The 19,685-nt window shown below is 39.3% G+C and overlaps 1 protein-coding gene across 1 annotated transcript in view; it reads left to right on the top strand.

Moving 5' to 3' along the window:
- The window catches only part of adcy5 (adenylate cyclase 5), an 81,110-nt gene that overhangs the window by 739 nt on the left and 60,686 nt on the right, over positions 1-19,685 (top strand). The window contains exon 2 of the mRNA XM_039818318.1: positions 1-763. This exon is cut by the window's left edge and continues 86 nt beyond it. Coding sequence (XP_039674252.1) covers positions 1-763 — 763 coding nt within the window. The remainder of the gene's footprint in view (positions 764-19,685) is intronic.

Genomic DNA, 19,685 nt, shown 5'->3' with positions numbered 1-19,685 from the left:
GGATGATCTGGACCAGCGGCAGCCCGGGCGAGCCACAACGACCGTCAGCAGGGTCAGCTTCAGGTCCAGGTCGGCTTGGCAGGACCATGGCGAGGAGAGCCGAGACAAAAACCGTGCGTCCCCTAAACGTCCAGACGGCGAGGTGAGACCCAAGTCTGTGGAGCTAGGTCTGGAGGACCGGAGAGGCAAGCCGAGGACCGAGGAGGAGGAGGTCATGCCCGAAGTGAACTTTTCTTTAGTGGCGTGCTGCATCAGCGTCATGCACATTTTCAAATCCAAGAAATTCCACTCGGACAAGTTGGAGCGTCTCTACCAGCGCTACTTTTTCCGTCTCAACCAGAGCAGTCTAACTATGCTCATGGCAGTGCTGGTGCTGGTCTTCACGGTCATGCTGGGCTTCCACTGCTCCAGTGGATCAGCCAGGCCGAGCATAACTTATGTGGTGGTATTTTCCGTGGCCATCTTCCTAACACTCGTTCTTATGGTGGTCTGCAACAGGAACGGCTTTCACCAGGACCACATGTGGATTGTGTGCTATGTGGTCATCCTGCTGGTGCTGGTGATCCAGGTGGTCGGAGTGCTGCTCGTGCAGCCCAGAAGTGCCTCCGAGGGGATCTGGTGGACCGTGTTCTTCATCCATGTCATCTACACTCTGCTGCCCGTCAGGATGCGCGCCGCAGTCATCACTGGAGTTATCCTTTCCGCAATCCACGTGGCTGTTTCTTGGATGTTGAACGGCATGGACAGCGTTCTGTGGAAACAGGTATGTTTGCTTATAAAGTTTTATGTCGAGCTGCACCAAGACACACGCAATAACTCACTGTGCGCAATAACGCACAGCAGAACACTTTTTAGGCTTCCTGCTGCTGAACTTGTTTTCTCTCTCTGTCAAATAGGATCCCAAGAAACTATGACAAGTATGTTAATAAGTGACCTGTACCGTATTAGCGGATCTATTGGGCAGTGCAGTGTTAAAAGTGCAGTTTAAACACGTTCCTCACAGCAGTGGCATGCACAGACTCTCCAAGAGGCAAGAGAGAAAATGATCAATTCTTCTTAAGGTCCCTTTTTGTAAATGACTGGATTGACAAATTGCACTTGTGATTATTGGACAAAGACTTTGCTATATAGGATATAGCTGCTGGTTGTCATGGGAACTTTACCATATGGGGTTCCATTTGTTGCTCCTCAGGTGTGCAGACAACTACTGTATATCACAAGTCCATCTATACAAACTACAGTCAGATTTTCTTTTTTTGCCGTTGACGTTGGGTGGGGTTTCTTTGAAAATATTAGACACATGGATCAGAAAGAAATGTGATTAAAGGTGAATATAATTACAGAGGCTGTGGCTTGGTTATATTGGACTGTGGTTCGGAGTCATTTGTAGATTACAAATGAGAAGAAATGGTATGGATGGTCTGAAGTTTGTCCTTCACCATCAAACTTCAGGATACTGTCACCATTTTCTATTACATGTCATTAATCAGTTATATTCTATTAATCAATACTAATCAATTCTATTAATCAAGAATTAAGTGTGTGTGTGTGTGTGTGTGTGTGTGTGTGTGTGTGTGTGTGTGTGTGTGTGTGTGTGTGTGTGTGTGTGTGTGTGTGATAATGCATCACACCATAGCTCTCAGCAGTTCAATAGGGATAAATATTTGTCTAATTGTTACACAGTGGTTTCCTGTCAGGATGGATTGTGTGACTGTTTATTATAGTATTCCTGTCCCACACTCTTCCACGCAATGACCTTTTTGAGAGCACATTAGAATGCAGAGGATGTCTATCTGACATCTTTGGTTATATACTTCATCTGTTGTCTTTAAGCGACAGCTTAGATATGCAGCTAATATAAATCATACTCTCAACCTCCTAATGGTGGCCTTAAATCACTTTTCTAACCACAGATATTAATCATATTTACGACTTATTTTATTATAAATGAAAGGGCAAACTGCTTGTTAAATTTTGGAATTAGGTGTTTGCCCTTTTCTTTGAAAAGACTAAGTGATTTCAGGTTGTTTGTTTTATTTCATCAGGACTTGTAATACGCTTACAGTCGATAGTTTCAGGGTATACTGTTTTAATGTGCTTCTGAGCCTACATGTTCCTCATAAACTCTAAATGCCTCTGGTAGTACTTTTACAACATCAATATTACTTTCAAAAATGTCTACAGGGCTGCTGGACTTTGTCTGTAATAAAGGTGCTTACCCAAATGGGTTTTATTTTCCACCATTTCTAAAGGTATTAATTGCATCATCTAATAAGTCCGACAACTTAGTGTGTGTGTGTGTGTGTGTGTGTGTGTGTGTGTGTGTGTGTGTGTGTGTGTGTGTGTGTGTGTGTGTGTGTGTGTGTGTGTGTGTGTGTTTTATCAGGCCTTATGCTGCTCATAAACCTTTTTCTTTAGCAACGTGGCTCTTCTAGACTAAGTGCTTTTATAAATACGTCAGAATGAATAAGGAGATAGTTGCTCGTTGTTAATGTATTTTGCATCTAAAGACCTCCCTGAAATTAGTTGGTTCAACTCAAAATGTTTATCCTTGAATATTTAAACACACTATGGCCAAAAGTACGTGGAGACGCCCGTCCACGTATTTTGTTGTACTTCTGGTCTGGGACTGTTTTTCATGGTTTGGGCTAGGCCCTTTGTTCTACCAAAGGGGAATCTTAATACTATGGTATACAATGGTATTTCAGACAATAGCGTACCTTCATCTATGTGGCAACAGCTTGAGGAAGGCCCTTTCCTGTTTTAACATGGCAATGCCCTACTGCACAGAGTTTAGACAAGAAGAACTAATTTATTTGTCTGTAAAGACAAAGTTGTCAACAAATGAAATTTTCTCGTCAGAGATGCTGGTCCGGCAAAAATACACCTAGATTGCCACAAGTGAGATGCTCCCATTCACACTAGAGTGGCAACGGATCCTCTCCGTAAGCAATGATGGAGCCAAAATGCAACACAGCCGCATAGGGAGGACATCGGGAGTAATTCTCTTTCGTCTGAATAATGCCCATGATTTTGTAATGAGATGCTCAATAATCACATATGGATGTAACATTGTGGTCTCGCTATACTTTTTCTCAAATGCTTCGATTGTATAAATAAATATTATGTAAGTCCTACTTTTGAAGCCTTAAAGAAGCTCATACATGAGATATTTAAAAACAGACGTGCTCCAGTAATTAGAAAAAGAAAGAATGATGTCCCACACTATAGTAGTGTATCCAACTTTAGGAAGAGAACATTAAGTTGCACACTGTTTAACAACTCAGTGAAAGTGCATGAACAGTCTTATGACATGGCACAGTCACGACTACTTATTCAGTCATCATTAATGTGCAAAGAATGTGTTGAACACCGGAAAGGATGCAGAGTCTGTTTGGTTATATAAGCAAAAACCAGGCTAATAGTTTAGTTTTTCTGTGTGAATGGCATGTGACCCTGTATCTATTTGTGTTTTCTGTGAAAGCCGCATTGTCATTTGATGTGTTGATGTGAGCTTGTGGGAACGAGCTGCTGTATTTGTGTTTCTTTCCTCACCATGCTGTTGTTTTTAGCATATCTGTTCTCCCCTGTTTACATAGCACTCGGCTAGTCTCTTAGTTAGACCACTGCTGTTTATGTGAGATTGCGTGTGCCACCAGTATATATGCTGAGTTTCCCCAAGTCAACCTTGTAACCTTTTCTGATGCTCTATTTCATTTTAGCCTGAACGTTTGTACCGGAAATCACAACTGTGCACAACTAGGATAATGTTTTCACTTTCAGTTTCAACCTTCATACAGTTGTTCTTTTAGTAATACATTGTACAACTGTTACAGGGACAACTCTACATTAGTTAAACTTGTAAAAGTTGGCAGTATATTTTAAGATGAAGCATGAGTCTAATAATAACGTTTTCATTGCCACTTCTCTCTGCCGTTGTGAGTATAGCTTTCAGCTGCAGTTTTCTTATTTTTGCTCAAATCCCTCAGAGATGACAATGTCCACAATACACAGCAGAGTCTCTTACTGGTTTATCTTTCCTAATCTTAACAATTCATGAGACTCTGTGGAAATGCAAACACGAGTGGGTTAAAGGAACTCCTGACTTTCTTCCTGAGTTTGTTTCCTGGGTTTAGTTAAAAAGCCCTGCTTCCATTCTCTTACTGGTTTAACTCCAATTTGTTTAAATTTGCTTTTGACTGTTGTTTGCAAACTTTGGGTTTTAGGTTTTAATCGTTGAAATGATTTTCATCGGTCATTCAATAATTATTTTCTTTTTTCTCTTGTTTATTTTCTGTTGGATTGTACTGTATTTTTTACAAATGTTTATCATGTCAAGCACTTTGTGACTTTGTCTGTAAAAGGTACTATATCAAATAAACTTATTATTATTATTATTATTATTATTATTATTATTATTATTATTATTATTATTATTATAATATTCTTCTCTGCCCTCTATCCAAATTGTCCAAATTCAAAGAGGAGGAGGTGTAAGCGGACCAGTCACAGTTGGCAGGATTCCAGTGGTACCACGGATTTCTGTCTGTGTAATTGAATTGCTCGTAATGTGTGGAAATTCAAAGTAGATGTTCTCATCATCTCTTTTCCCTTTACCTGCCTTCTGAAACCCATCCCTCCTGGTCCTGACCTGCTTCTAGCCATGCTTTTAATTTCCCTGTGAGACTCAGCCCCTGTGGACAGACTTTTAACCACTTTCCTCCCCTGCAGGACAAGCTCCATGTACTCGAGAGTGAAGAGATAAAAAAAAAAAAGTCGGAAAAAGTGTCTAAATCAGAATCAACATTAGATTTCACATCGCTGGGTTAATTATTTCTTCCCTGTCCCTTAGGCAGCGTGGGAAATATATTGCTTAAACTATGGTTTGCTTTCGTAATTTAGACAATGTAAGCACCCAGAGGCTGAGGAGTGTGACAGAGGATGCTGCTGTTTTGGAAATCAAATTTTAACCAAACATGGATGCAGGGCAAGCCAGAGTACCTTTCAGAAACCACTGCTGACGCATTCCCCTGTGACTCTAGAAAACTGTGCTCAGTACTCTGTAACTTAGCAACAGATTCTATTTCACAAACACCATCCACCTCCTCGCAGTACTTCCCCAGGTGTGTGTGTGTGTGTGTGTGTGTGTGTGTGTGTGTGTGTGTGTGTGTGTGTGTGTGTGTGTGTGTGTGTGTGTGTGTGTGTGTGTGTGTGTGTGTGTGTGTGTGTGTGTGTGTGTGTGTGTGTGTGTGTGTGTGTGTGTGTGTGTGTGTGTGTGTGTGTGTGTGTGTGTGTGTGTGTCCAGCCATGGACTGCCTGCACATCATTTTGTGTTCTGAGTCAAACTGAGAGACAAGACAGCTTGTAGAACACTTCATCATTGCCCCTCTGCACTGTGTTGTTTTTCTGTTCACACAGTGGATATGTGTACTGTGTGTTTTTCTAAAATTAGAGATGCTGCGCAAAAATACTTGAAAATACAGTAGTTTAAAAGATCTTAAAGTTGTTGCTCTGATAATTTAGATAAAAATAGATGGAACTATTTCTTCTCTTTGTTACTGTTTATGATAAAAAATAACACTGTAGTGATGCAACCGGCACTCAGGCCATCATCACAACAAGCAGTGTAATATGGAAAGCCCATTAGTTCATAATTCACCACCTCGCTGTTTTTTGCTGTTAAGTCTTAATATAGTTTTATATTGCCAGCTGGCTCCATGCGCCTGCACATAATGGCTGGCAGACGGCGTTCTGTATCGGCGTTTGTGAACGCAGCTCATGCGTTTGCACACGTGTGCTGGCAGAGGGTGCACTAGGACCCCTGCTTTAGTCCTTGGTGTTAATATCTGAATGTCCGAATGTTGAATGTAATTTTTAAGTTTGTTTTATCGTCAACTTAATGGACACTCCTGTTCCTCCCATATCCCATGTTGTAATGAGGAGACATAGCCTACTAAAGCCTTGAATCAATATGAAGCAATTGTGTTAAAAATCGTTCACTGTTTCGATGCATTTGATACAGTCAATTGTATTATAAAAACGGATCACTTTCAAACAGAGTCTAAAGCTCTGAGTCAGATTGATACTGGTGAATCCAAACTAACCCCACTAACAGCGAAGTCACACAATAACCCAAACGTAGTATTATTAGAAAAAAGTAACCGATCGAGGCAACGGCAGGCCAGCCGCTAGCTACCGTGTTCTGCGAGGTTAAATTACTGTTTTTGTCAAAGGGGTCTGGTGGCTTTGAAGACAACATAGATGGATATAATGGCTTTAGTTCCCCACCGGAAGGGATGTCTGACGGCAAGGTAAAGCAGTGAAAAATGTCTAGATACACTGATAGTGATTTTTTTTTTGTGTGTGTTTTTTTTTAGGTGGGCCTTTTTTAGGTGGCTAATATGTGTTTTGCTGCAGCCGCCGTCCACATCAGTACATTGCTTAGCTTCAGTGTCAGGACTCCTGCCTCCTTCTCCAACAACAACTCCACTTAAAAAAATCCTAACTCTTTAAAGTGCCCATATTATGCTCATTTCAGGTTGATAATTGTATTTTGAGGTTGTACCAGAATAGGTTTACATGGTTTAATTTTCAAAAAACACCATATTTTTGTTGTACTACATTGCTGCAGCTCCTCTTTTCACTCTGTGTGTTCAGGTTTCTGTTTTAGCTACAGAGTGAGGCATCGCAATTCTATCCCATCTTTATTAGGAGGCGCACATGTGCAGTAGCTAGGTAAGGATCACATCATCTAGCTGTTTGTTTCTACAACTTCAGTAGTACAAGGCAGGATTAGCCGGGAGACTTTTTCTAAACGAGGGCGCACTTCCAACTTTGCGTAGAATAGCTGCAGAACAGGGACATGTAAGTAGTTATTTTGTAGATTATGGTGAACTAGTGTGTGTTGTAGCAGTGTTTTGCCATTGAGAACGAGCTAGCATGCTAGCATGCTACAGTTAGCCACTTTGTCTCGGCTACTGACGTAGAAAGCCCTGCAGATTTTGAACAGCTCACCCGGAGACTGAAGCCATTCAGAAAACCGTATCTCACTCAAAACAGCATGGATGTTTTTTTTTTCCAAGTTTGTATGCGTGTGGAAGCACCAGAGACACAAATAACACCCCAAATCCCAGAAATAGTGATTTTTTCATAATATGGGCACTTTAAACGAAACCTATGGTTTAGTGTTACATTGTTTGTAACCCAAGTGCTGTTTTGAATAAGCGTGCAACTTGTGACAGAGCAAACTTTATCTGCTAATAAATACTGGGAGATGTGGTTGAAAGCATTGGAAAACTAATGCTTTCACTTGAGTTGAGAATCTTTTTTTAAACAACTTGCATGTGTATTAAAGAGAATACGTCCCCTTTTTTTCTGTTTTTGCCTGTTGCTGTAATAAACGGGCAGATTCTTTGACAGTGAAATGTAAAACTGATGGATAGTTTCCACTTTGTTGTGTTCCCACTGTTGCGAGCTGAGCAACACTTTGCTGTTGGGCTTCATTGCTTCATTCTGCTCATCTGACATTCATTAACTTTAATCATTTTTGTTTGCTATGTAGGAATTCAGACTCATGGTGGATAATTTGCAGGGGGCATTAAAAATAATTATGGTACACATCTTTTAATATGGATTTATTCGACCAGCGAGGTAATTCCACTGAGAGCTTGTTATTATAATAATGCGATTCTGGTTTTTGCTGACTAGCTCAGTTTTGTGATGATTTTTGTTGTTAGTGCTTGCTACGGTTTTATAGTATACTCCTATTAATGACCATTTTTTTACCACTTCATTATTGAGTCTGACAATGGCTTCTTATTAAGTGTTTTCTGTTTAGTATAAAGTTTAGTATATAGTGTTAGTATATAAGTGTTTTTTTTTAATTTGTTGTAAAAAAAGATTCTCAGAATTTACAAGTGAAATGTATGTTAAATCGTATGCTTTAATAAAAAGACGTTTGGAAAACAAATGTATTTAGAGCTTGTACCTGAATAGGTTTACATGGTTTACTTTTCAAAAAACACTATATTTGATTTGTACTACACATTGCTGCAGCTCCTCTTTTCACCCTGTGTGTTGAGCTCTCTGTTTTAGCTACAGAGTGAGACATCTCACCTCTTCCATCTTTGTTGGGAGTCGCACATGCGCAGTATATAGGTAAGGACAACTACCCAGTCAGAAGCAGAGTATGAGGGCGTGCCACGCTAGCAGCTAGGCGAGCTATAGCGTGTGTTACAAAGTGAGGCACGTTTGTCACGGAAGTAAAGGCTGGACTACAATAGAGCTGTTTGGAGCAGTTTGTGAACAGTGTTATCTGTAGGAGGGGGTAAGTCCCTTTGGGGTGGACTTTGGTGTTTTTCACTCTGTAAACCTATTAAATGCACAAACAAGATATATAACACAATAAAGGAAAGGGAAAAAGCCAAAAAGCATAATATGAGCACTTTAAGACATTTTCTTTTCTGCTTATTCTGGGAACTGTCAGGCCACTAGAATTATAGTCTTTACCATTAAGAGTGATGGGTGTTCCTAACTAGATACCGTTCATGTGCATCATACACTCCATATTGTGTTTATAACCCTTCAGCACTCAACATGAGATCTAACCGGAATTCAGGAGGTAAAGAGGATCTTTGCTGTTGGTTATTTCTAGGATGCTGGGGTTGAGTGTCCAATGAGGAGTAGGAGGATCATCACCTTCCTTAATGCCATGTGGCTACATGATTAGGGCCATGAGTATGTAGTGCTAGATATTGGGAAGTTTATCAGCAGCCTACAGTTAATGATGAATGAATTTTAGTTAGTTGACATATACAATTGCTGATCATTGAACTGTTTGAAGAACATTCTGGCATTAAACAATTTAGGCCTTACTGTAGTAGTTTTAGATTAAATGTTGACAGGTTATCATAAAGTTGTACTCTTTGCTTCAAACAAAGTGCATGTCAAATCATTGAACAGCGTCTGACACTTTAACCTAACAAGTGGGGAGGTCAGGTTCTAATGAATTTTGTAACTTTCAGAAACTGACCTCCGACTTTTTACACAGTGATCGGCCAGGTTTTTCAGAAGTATGAAAGTAGGCCGGGCGTTTACTTCTCTCGTAGGCTGCGTTCAGACCGACTTTAGCCCTATGTGAAAAACGTCATTTATTTGAATGAGGCCAGTCCAGCGACGCAGTAGGGGCCCCAATGCAGGGGGCTCTGTCAAAAAAACAGGGTCATCTTGCAAAAAAAGGTTGAACCAGGCTCAACTTTTGCTGCACAAGACCTAATAGTTACCAATAACATAGAAGCAAGCACACGTTCATGGTAGATGACTGTAGTTTGAGCGCTACAATTATTGCAATTATTATAAAATAATTGCTGCAGTGATAGGTGTCCTTAGATATTCACGTTACATTTTACGGTTACGGAGTGTCTATTTGCACCCCCGGTACGAATAGCCTCGGCCACACAGCTGAGCTATTTACACCCTGTGACGTAACAACAAAAAAACGTTGCTCGCGTGCACCGAAATCATGGCGGACGTTCATCTTCCATGACCGCAGAAACTGGCATATTAGGGAAGTTTTGTCTCTAAAGTTTATAACAATTGAATTTCTAGTGGAAAATGGATACTACAGTTGCGCTTTCTGTCTTCAGTGAAAGCATACAACTGTTAGTTAGTACCTATTTTTTTGTATACAGTATGGTTACCTAGCAACCGAGGCTTGAAGAAACCAAGAAACCAAGTGGTAAAATGTTGTTCAACTTCCTGAATTTGGATTTGGATAATTTGCATGCAATTGCGCAAGTCAGGACCCGCGAACGCGTATTTTTTTTTTTTGCAGGGTGGTAGGGGAAGACTCATGAATATGCCTGCTCTGGTTGGGTTGGTTAGGTTTAGGCAAGAGGAGTGGGATGGTTATGGTTAGGGTAAGAATGTCAGGGCGATAATATTCCAAAAAGGTGTAATACATGAGTAGTATGGATAACTGTGTGTAAATATATGCCAAGGTACTGTAAATGCACAGGGGTGCAAATAGCATACATTGATATTTGTACCAGGGGTGCAAATAGCATACACTTCTAATTGTACCAGGGGTGCAAATAGCATACACTTCTAATTGCACCAGGGTACAAATAGCATACTGCTAATTGTACCAGGGGTGCAAATAGCATACACTTCTAATTGTACCAGGGGTGCAAATAGCATACACTTCTAATTGCACCAGGGTACAAATAGCATACTGCTAATTATACCAGGGGTGCAAATAGCATACACTGCTAATTGTACCAGGGGTGCAAATAGCCTCACCCTACATTTTATGTACTGTTGGGAAAGCTTGAAGGCCAATAATTTCATTGCCAGCAATGACTGCCACGTCTGTAATTGTTTTTGTAATGTATTTTACAAATAAAGATCTTAAACCTTTCCAGCAGCTGTGCCATTGACTGTGATTGAAAAGCATGAGGGTTGAGGTAAAGGGAGAGTCCGTCCCCATCATTGTTCAGAACTCAATTCAGATTTTGATCACACTCATCTCTTGTCTAAAGTTACACCCCTGCCATCGTCAGTTTTAAATGGATTTTCATGGTCGCTTGGGATTTCAGATAGTATTGAAATCTTACCCATTTCATGTGGCATTTGAATCCTGGGTCTTGATTACTGCCAGACATGGTGCTTATTTATGTGTGTCATTTCATGTCTCACCCTCGTTAAGTCTGTGGTCATTTGAATTGTTAACATTACTGGGTGATGATGCTTAAAGTTATGATGTGACCCTGCGGTTTGTTTTGAAAAACACATTGTACTTTTCTCACTAAGGCATCTGAGAACTGACTTAGTTACTGATATACAATATTAGGCAATATATAATTTACCCAGGAAGTAACCCACACACATTTTAATATTAAGTCACTTTATTAATAGAGCACATTAAAAAAAACATTCAGAGAGGACAACATAAAATTTCTCTACATGCGACATGGTTTTGCTGTTTCACATTTTCTGTACTGTATTGTTTAGTGTTTGCAGTCACCACCTTAAAATAGCTTCTCCTCAGCCTGGTCATGCGGTCAGGCAGTTGGGCTTATTGACAATGATGTTGGTTCTTTGATTTAATCTCTCCAGGAGAGGAATCCCATTATCCTTAATGTCAGCCTTAGCGTCAGCAAATGAATTATTTTGCAGAATATATTTTTTTTTATAATTTGCAATTGTATTAAAGGGACGCCTAAATTGCAAAAACATACGTTCTCGCCTAACACTAGTGATATGTAGCGGTGTCGTTTCGGTTTTATGTGACCAGGTTCTATCTGAGCGATTTCTGCTGCCACCTCAAAGGAAGTGAAATAAATTTAGTTTGCATTTGCAAAACTCTGCAAGTTGTGTGAAATAACACATTAAGCTATAAAGCCTCGAAAGATAGCATCTACTGCATCCCTTCACTGTTTTGGAGAATATTTGGCCCAGTGCTGAGCACACACCGAAAACGTCTCTTGCATATTGCTGTTGTGTTTTGAGAACTCTGTGACTAGAGTTTTGGTGATTTTTCATGTTCTCACTTCTTTCAAAGACTTCATTGTCTCTAAGGTTTGAGTGAAATATGTCTTTCTTGGGTCTATGAAAACCTTTCCAACCCACAGGATAGTGCCAGATGAAATGTTTCATCCAACAGATGATGATGATGTTTGTTAGAGTTAACATCAACTGTATGCGGTGTCCATCATCCATTAATTAATCATTGCCCCTGAGCTACAATTTCCCTTTTAAATATACATACAAAAATACTGCATTCACATTAATGTGACGAGTATAAAAAAAAAAAAAAAGTATGAAGACTTAAAGGTACTTTGAGTTTTTGACAGTATTTTTACAAGAGGGTCCCTTTTTTGTTTGTTCTCACACACCTGGGACGCACATGCATTATATATACAGTATATTATTTATTCTTTACAGGTGGTGTTGACGCCCCAAGCAACACAGCAATGTGCCCGCAAAGGCAGGGAAGAAGAAGAATGCTAGAAAGTAAACACAAAATGCCAACGCTGTTCAAACTTTTAAGCAAGCAAATGTTTTATGAGGAACTAAATGCTTTCAACAAGTTTGTCAGACCTCAAGAATGCACACTATGTGTTTTGGTGAGAAGCAATGACCTTAAACATCACTTTGCTAGTATACAAGAAAACTCCACAGGGCACTGTGACATTTTGTCTTGATAAGAAATCTATTCTAGAGAACATATTTAATGTATATGACGACATTCATTATGGCTTGCTCATACTAAGGTGTTAAATGTGATATTGATTTAAGCGTAATGTGATCACACATGACCTCAGTATCGACTGTCAGGAACCTAATGGTCATTTCCCATGGTCAACCCTCTGTGGCTGCTGTATTGCCTGCTGTTGAAAGCTCTTTGATGTGAGGAATACAAGCGGACATTTCCCTGCGGTTTCTCCCACGATTTTACCTTTTATGAATGAGGCAGTTGTTATAAGAACTGTGTCCTCTAAAAATGTAACCTATAATGTGCTGGCATATAAAATGAACACAGAGATTATTTTCTCTTAATGATGCCGTCGGGAGTGGGAAAGGTGAAGCTGAGTCCAGGACACAAAGCAGTGACTTCTGAATGATTCAAGTTCTCTCTATTCATTGGTTTCAATGCATAAAGCTAAAAAAAAATTAAGGTTGTTGAACTTATCAAGACAAGGGACTGTTCATCCTTTCTCTGAATGAACACAGGGACTATGCAGAAAATAGCAATTGTGCACTGTCCCTGTTTAAATAAAATTACATTACAACACAGAAGAAATGCTGGTTCTGTGATGGATTTTTAATGTTACTATTCTGTAGCCTGCCCTACATGATTCTGTTACTGGGCACTACATAGGATTCAATTCAGTCATTGATGTTAATGTACCATTTGTATAAATTTGTATGATATTTGTGCTGAATGTTTAGTTGGGAAAACAAGCTGTTAGGTCACTGAAGTGTTCAAGTTGGTCACATTTTGGTTAGTTAGGGAGTTGGTGCTTTGTAACACATGCCATATGCTAAACTTCCCTTGGAATCCACTGCAGCCTTTTTCTTTTTTTTTTTAAATCATCTCTAGTGCACTTCATGTATTCTTTAAGCTGTGATCCTCTGATCAGTTTTGTTTGTCCCTTCCTTTTCATGTTTGTTTCTTCCCTCGCAAATGGCACTGCTGTTATTTTTCTGTCTTGTTTCTCACATTTTCTTAATGTCAACATCACCAGGAGGCCGTGGCCTGGTGGTCTGTATGTGTAATAAGGGGGTCGCTCTTTGTGGATTTGGACCGATGTTGGAGTCACAGGTTACATTTTATTCATAGAGCCCAAGATCACAAGTCCAAAATTTGCCTCAAGGGGCTTTACAATGTGTACAGCATCCGACCGTATAATAAAATTAAAGTATAGACAATTTAGTCATGGCTAGTAATCAATCTATATTGTCAGACAGATTTTTTGAGGGGTTGTGTGTAAGTTTTTCTTTATCCAAATCGAGGGTCTAAAGATGTAGGGTCTCATCAAGTATGCTGTACAGATTGTAAAGCCCCTTGAGGCAATTTTATTTGTGTGTGTGTGTGTGTGTGTGTGTGTATATATGTATATGTATATGTATATATATATATATATATATATATATATATATATATATATATATATATATATATATATGCGCGGGCTTACCTGGAATGTTTTATAGAACAGGACTTTGCATGTGCATATATGTCACTTTTCATAGTGCTAGCAGTCCATTGCATTCTACATTGCATTGGTTCTTGTATTTTCTGTGCTGTGCATCTTTAGACACACACTAGTCATTTGTAGGCAGGCATGTTATGCTCCACTGAGAAAACATCCCTTATAATTCTACAGAGCTACATTTGTGTATTTGTGGGTTCAGTAATCATGAAGTTCCCATTTGCGATCCTGTGCTAGATTATTGTTCTGCATGGTGATAACTCTGCAATTCTCTTGCAGTGAGTCAGTAAATAGAGAGAAAATCTGAGAGGCTTTGTGTCAACAACACAACACTTCAGATGTTGTTTTGCTTTCATATTAGTTTAGACTCCCTGTAGCATTGTTTAAATGTACTGTACTTTTATTATTATTTACAGTTTATTACTGTTGCTTGTTGTTGTCTTGCTGCTGTGCAACCAAATAGCTAAACATGTTTAGAACTATTTAAGCAGGACAAGGACAGTTGTATTCTAAAGGATTGTGCCCTTTTCCTAGAAGAGTCCATGTGTAAGTAGGCACTACTGCCCCAGTGTTTGTATATGAATGGTGGCAGAAATAGTAAGTGCACAGACCTGCCAGCCTGTGCAACCAGGACCTCTTTTTTGCCATTTTTGTCCACTGCTTAAGTGACCTCACAGTGCAAGACTTCAGTCCAGATTAAAATGCTTGACCTGTAACATTTAGCTGGAGAGAAGCTTGTTGTAAGCACAGAGAAAGAGTGGGGGTTTAAAAATAGCAACGGCTAAGTAATGTGTTTTAATGTAACCCAGCTTGAAATGAGGACATGATGTATTGTTTTTCCTGCGTGACTGTGTGTGTTGTGCCACATCCATTTTTATGAGGCGCGTCCCCCTTTCTGTCGGCTGCATAGGGGATGTTTTCCTCTCCCGTTCCCGCAGGCCTACCTCATAATCAATGAATCAGAGGCACTGGGTGCACGGAGACAGCAAATCTCTGGAACAAGAATTACATCCCATGAGGTTGAACCTCATGAATACAACTTGTATTCTAATGCGCATGTCTCCGGCCTCATGTGTAAGACCATTAGAGTCTATGATATCCAGGGAAACAGTTAGTTCCTGTTTCCTGGCTGGAATTACTGTGTTGTTCACCTTCCACCTTGCCATATGCTTCCCAAAATAACTAGAGAGGGGTGTTATTTTTTTGGCCATTTGACATGTTCAACACTCACATTTGTTTCAAGTTTGGGGATTATTTATGGCATGTCATTGTCATAGAGTGCAGTTGTAAATACCATATGTGAAAGCTAAACCAATTATTGATAGTGTAATGTGAAAGGGGTTGCTCTGCAGTATTTGGCCTTGCCCAGATGCACTTGCACCCTTTGTTTGGGCCGCTGCTTAGTTACACAAACATAGATCCCTTAAAGCAAAATGAATTGTTTTTGGCCTCTTGTGGGCTGTAACAAGAAGCTGTAAACACAATATTGGCATAAAATCACCTCAAAGTTATTATATAATATTAAAGATATTGTCAATGTGTTAAATAGTTTACACATCCAACATTTAAGAAACAATATTATCATTCATTTGGAGTTGTGTTTGTGCTCACTCAATGAATGTAAGTCCAATATTCACTCTTCTTTTCTTTTTTATCTCTGTTTTGGTCTCCACCAACTCAAAATAGCTGGCTCTTCTGCTAAATGCTCCACTGTGTAGTTACAAACTTTGCCAGTAGGTCCTTTTGGTGCTTGGCTTGCTTTACAGTCGTTTATCAGAGCTTTATGCCTGCTCTGCTGGAAATGTGGCTGATGAGAGCAGAGAGAGAGAGAGAGAGAACTATACAGGAAAACCAAAATAAGTTTTGTTGAGCTGCAGAGTTGGTAATAATTGTCTTTGTGTTCTTCACAACAACTTTTTTATTTCAAACAGTCATTTGACCCATTTTAAACTAACAAATATTGATTAATGCAATTAAATGTGATATTTCATCCAAAATCGAACCCCTGGAAGTCTTCTAGTTTTGTTCTTAATGTATCACGATGACCGTGGAATTTTTGTCTCTTGCAAGGGATTCTAATAGTTTTCATGATGGGAAAAAGTTTGAAAATGACAATAGCGAAATTTCACATCTTTGCTTACCATTTGCATACTCCACTACTAATCTAGTATTTCTCCTGCCCATGTCCAAAATAGCATGAAGCTTCCTGTGAACATACAGGGTGAATCTGTGGCTTCTCAACATGAACGAGCTAGATGCTCCTCTCTTCTGCACAACTCTGTGATTTAAAATAAGAGGACAGGTGAAATTTTACAGATTCTTTTAGCATAAAAATAAAAATGACTCAAAGTATAGTCTAATACCAACCCATTTTTTATTTATTTTTCAGATAGTGTTGGTAAAAGAGACATGATCTGACTGAACCATGTATGCAGTGCACAAAGTGTGCTTGCATGCGCAGTTACATAGCGCGCCTCACAGGCAGCCTTTGTCAAGGTGGCACGAAGAGTCCATTGAGCCCATTATGTGCCATTATGCTAATTGTGGAAAGTAATTCCATTATCATCAGTAATGAATGCGAATCTATTGTCCTGTCTTCAGGTCACTGATGGGTAGGAGAAAATAGGGTGTTTTTCTGTTCACTCGCACATTTACAGTGACTCACCATTGAAATGATAGTGTGACAAATGGTCCTTGATATAATTATAGAACTGATCATGCAGCTTATTCAAGGATCCGTACTGTGACATTTTTATGTATGCAAGCATTTCTTTTGGTTTAATTTCTCCACAAATGTTACTGATGTTCTGAAAAACAAATGGTTCTGTTTCCTGGACCTACAGAGCAGACAGATTTGGTCTACTTGGCATTAAATCTCACTGTAGCTCCCACAGACCCCTTCCTAGTTTTATAGAGGCACCATTGTCAGAGAGACATAAAAGCAGCGTGCTCTGAAGGGAGAGTGCATGGCAGAGGATGGATATGGGGCAGCATGCCCATTGCCAATTACCCCTCCTGCATGGGGAGCAGAACCATTTTGGGGCACAAATGTCCCATGTGAAGAGCATACATGTGACAGACAGACCAATTCCAATTTAGGGCTGAAACTAATGCATATTTTCATTATTGATTTGCCATTTTATTGAATCTTTTCATGATTAATTGATTGATTTGTCCATAGACTATCAGAAAATAACCCAAAGTGACATATCCAAATAACTTATAACCAACATTCCAAAACCTAATTATAAAATTTTCACTAATAGAAAGGAGCAATATTTCATTTAGAGCTGGCTCCAGAGAATTTTGAATCACTTTAACTACAGTATTATTTGATTATCAGATTGTTGTAAACAATGGGTCTTCAAGTAGTGAACAGTATTTAAAAAAAGAGACTAGCATCCCAGTGTTATACAAAGGGAATGGTTTGGTTGCCTGAGTGAATTTATTCTCACTCTAGCGGAAGAAAAGTGTTTCTGCACATCGGTTTATTCTTGTTATATTTAGAAAGGGCTGGTTAGATTGAGCTAAAACTGTCTCTAAAATTACAGATGGTCCATATCGGGCGGGAAGAGCCGTCTGTCAGCTCTGAGGTTATCATTATTCTGTGGTTGGTTGTCAAGGAACAAGCCTCAGTCCTCAGATCCCTCTCCAGCGACGCTTCCCACATGTATTATGACTGCGAGGCGGAGAAGTAAAGTAACACAGGGTGTGATAAGCCTCAGAGTCTTCCCCACCTGGCCTTATATGGACGGAGTTTGGGCTTCGGCTGCTTCCAAAAGCTGAGCAGGATACTACAGCTCACGAGCTACAGGTCATGGATTAGTTAAAGCTGTCATCCTCATGGAGCTTCCCTGATCCATGTCTCTGCGTCTAAACTCAATCATATTCATATTACAGAAGCACAACTGCAGAAGTATGTGGATCTCAGGGGATGACACTACAACTCAGCTTTAAAGTTGAGTTCCCATATTGGCGCCTCAGACTTAATATATAGAGAGTGTTGAGGTTTTATTCAACAGCCGTGCAAATGCTCTGTACAGCACACACAATGCTGATCTTATAAATCAGATTACAACATGTAGATAATCCCATTATGTGTTATAAATTTAATTTGGCATATTAATCGGGCAGATCAAACTCTATTTTATCAAATCAGTCCACTGAATTGACCATTTTGGCATCTGATAGTATAATCTAATCATTATTTGTAGCTTTATGTAATCATTTTGCTGGCAGATGGCTCTTCCTCTTGCTGCATATAAAAGCACAGATACTATTCAATGTTTAATATTGTTTGTGATTTCTCCATTAGGTCTGTGTGCTAGTTGGTGAGTCTCTGAAGGACCTTTTTGCAGATTTAAAAAATGCACTGAAAACAAGTGTCGCGATGGGGACTTAGTAGAGGGTTTTGCTAAGGGTTCTTGTACAGATACAAATGCCATGACATGGTTTATTAATAGCTTTTATAGCCATAAATGACTTAATATGGAGAATATTGCAGTGTTGTGTGACATATATGTATGATAGGGATAAAGTCTAGGCTTAGTGGTTCTGAAATCCATAATAAAATTACATGTTGGCAGTTTGAAAAGTAGTATTGTGCAGATTGTGTTGTACCTGATGTATTTAAGATCACAGTCCGTAATGTTTGTGGTACAGATGTCTCTGAATTGCAGTTGAGTAGTTCCCATGAATTGATGATTAGTTTAGAATCTAGTGGGATGGTCTTGGCATCCGAAAACGTCTCCTTCTGACACCCGCAACCCTTCAAACTCCACAGTCCTCTGGATTGACTGTATGTATTTTCTATGTAGATTTACCCTTTGAAAAGAAATATGAGAAAGTTTCAGATTCTTTTGAATTGTAAGTACATTTCACGGTTAGTATGCAACAACCACTGTACATGGGAGGTATTTAAACAAGAGTACACCAGTGCAAAATTTGGTGACTAACTGTAATACTTTCACTGATACATTAAGCATAATATCCTGTGCCAAATTTCCACTCTTAAAAAAACAAACGAGGGCTTTTAAAAAAAAAGAAAAAAAAGAATAATTATGGGCAAAAAAAGACATTATGCTACGGAAACTCTTTACCGAGTAGTACTATTTATGTACAGCATTCATTGACATGCACCTTTGCTGCCAGTTTTCCTGCAGTTAGACTTGGAAGATTTTCTTCTTTGCAAAATTCAACATCAACAGATTTGTTAAGGCTCACTAATGGGAGCTTTGAACAATGAAGCACAACATCCTTGCTCTCATTTACGCTGCAAGACTTATCCACAATCTCACCATCAAAAGGTGTGAGATTAGAGGAAATTAAGTAATTATTGCTTCTAAAAATAGTGACACCTCCACTTTCTCACCATCCATTCAGCAGTCATGTCCTCAGAAAGCTGATGAAGCTGTTGCCTTGAAAAAACAAGCTGTGTTTAATATTGTGCTACTCTCCTTCCTGTGCTTTGCTAATTGCATTCTCAGCTCAACTTAACAGAAATAGAAATTACATTAAAAGTAAACAGTTTACAAAGTTTTATGCTCATGTATGTTGATTTTGAGTCTGCAAAAGTATCCTTTGTATAAAAACCTTTTGTCTATAATTTTTTGTGAAATAGCTTTAATTGTTTCCATCACAAAGCAATGTGACAAACTATTGTACTATTTACTATTATTCAGGCATGTGATTGGCTAAGGACAAAAAAGCAGGAAAATATACGGTGCACCCAGTAAGTACCGTTTTGATGGGTGATTTAGCAAATACAATTACACTTTATGTTGTTTATGTTGCAACAACTAATAAAGACCTAACTAAAGACCAGAAGTAAAATTGGGATTTGTTCCGTGGGGGGGCTCACCTTAGGGGGGTCCGGGGGTATGCCCCCCCGGGAAAAAGATTTTGAAAAATAAACCATCAAATGGCACTTTCTGGAGAGTTTTGTGCAAAGCAATGGAGAAATTGAGTATT

This window comes from Perca fluviatilis, chromosome 12 (genome assembly GCF_010015445.1).
Source record: "Perca fluviatilis chromosome 12, GENO_Pfluv_1.0, whole genome shotgun sequence".
Taxonomy (NCBI): Eukaryota; Metazoa; Chordata; class Actinopteri; order Perciformes; family Percidae; genus Perca; species Perca fluviatilis.
This window is presented reverse-complemented; position numbering and strand designations above follow the sequence as displayed.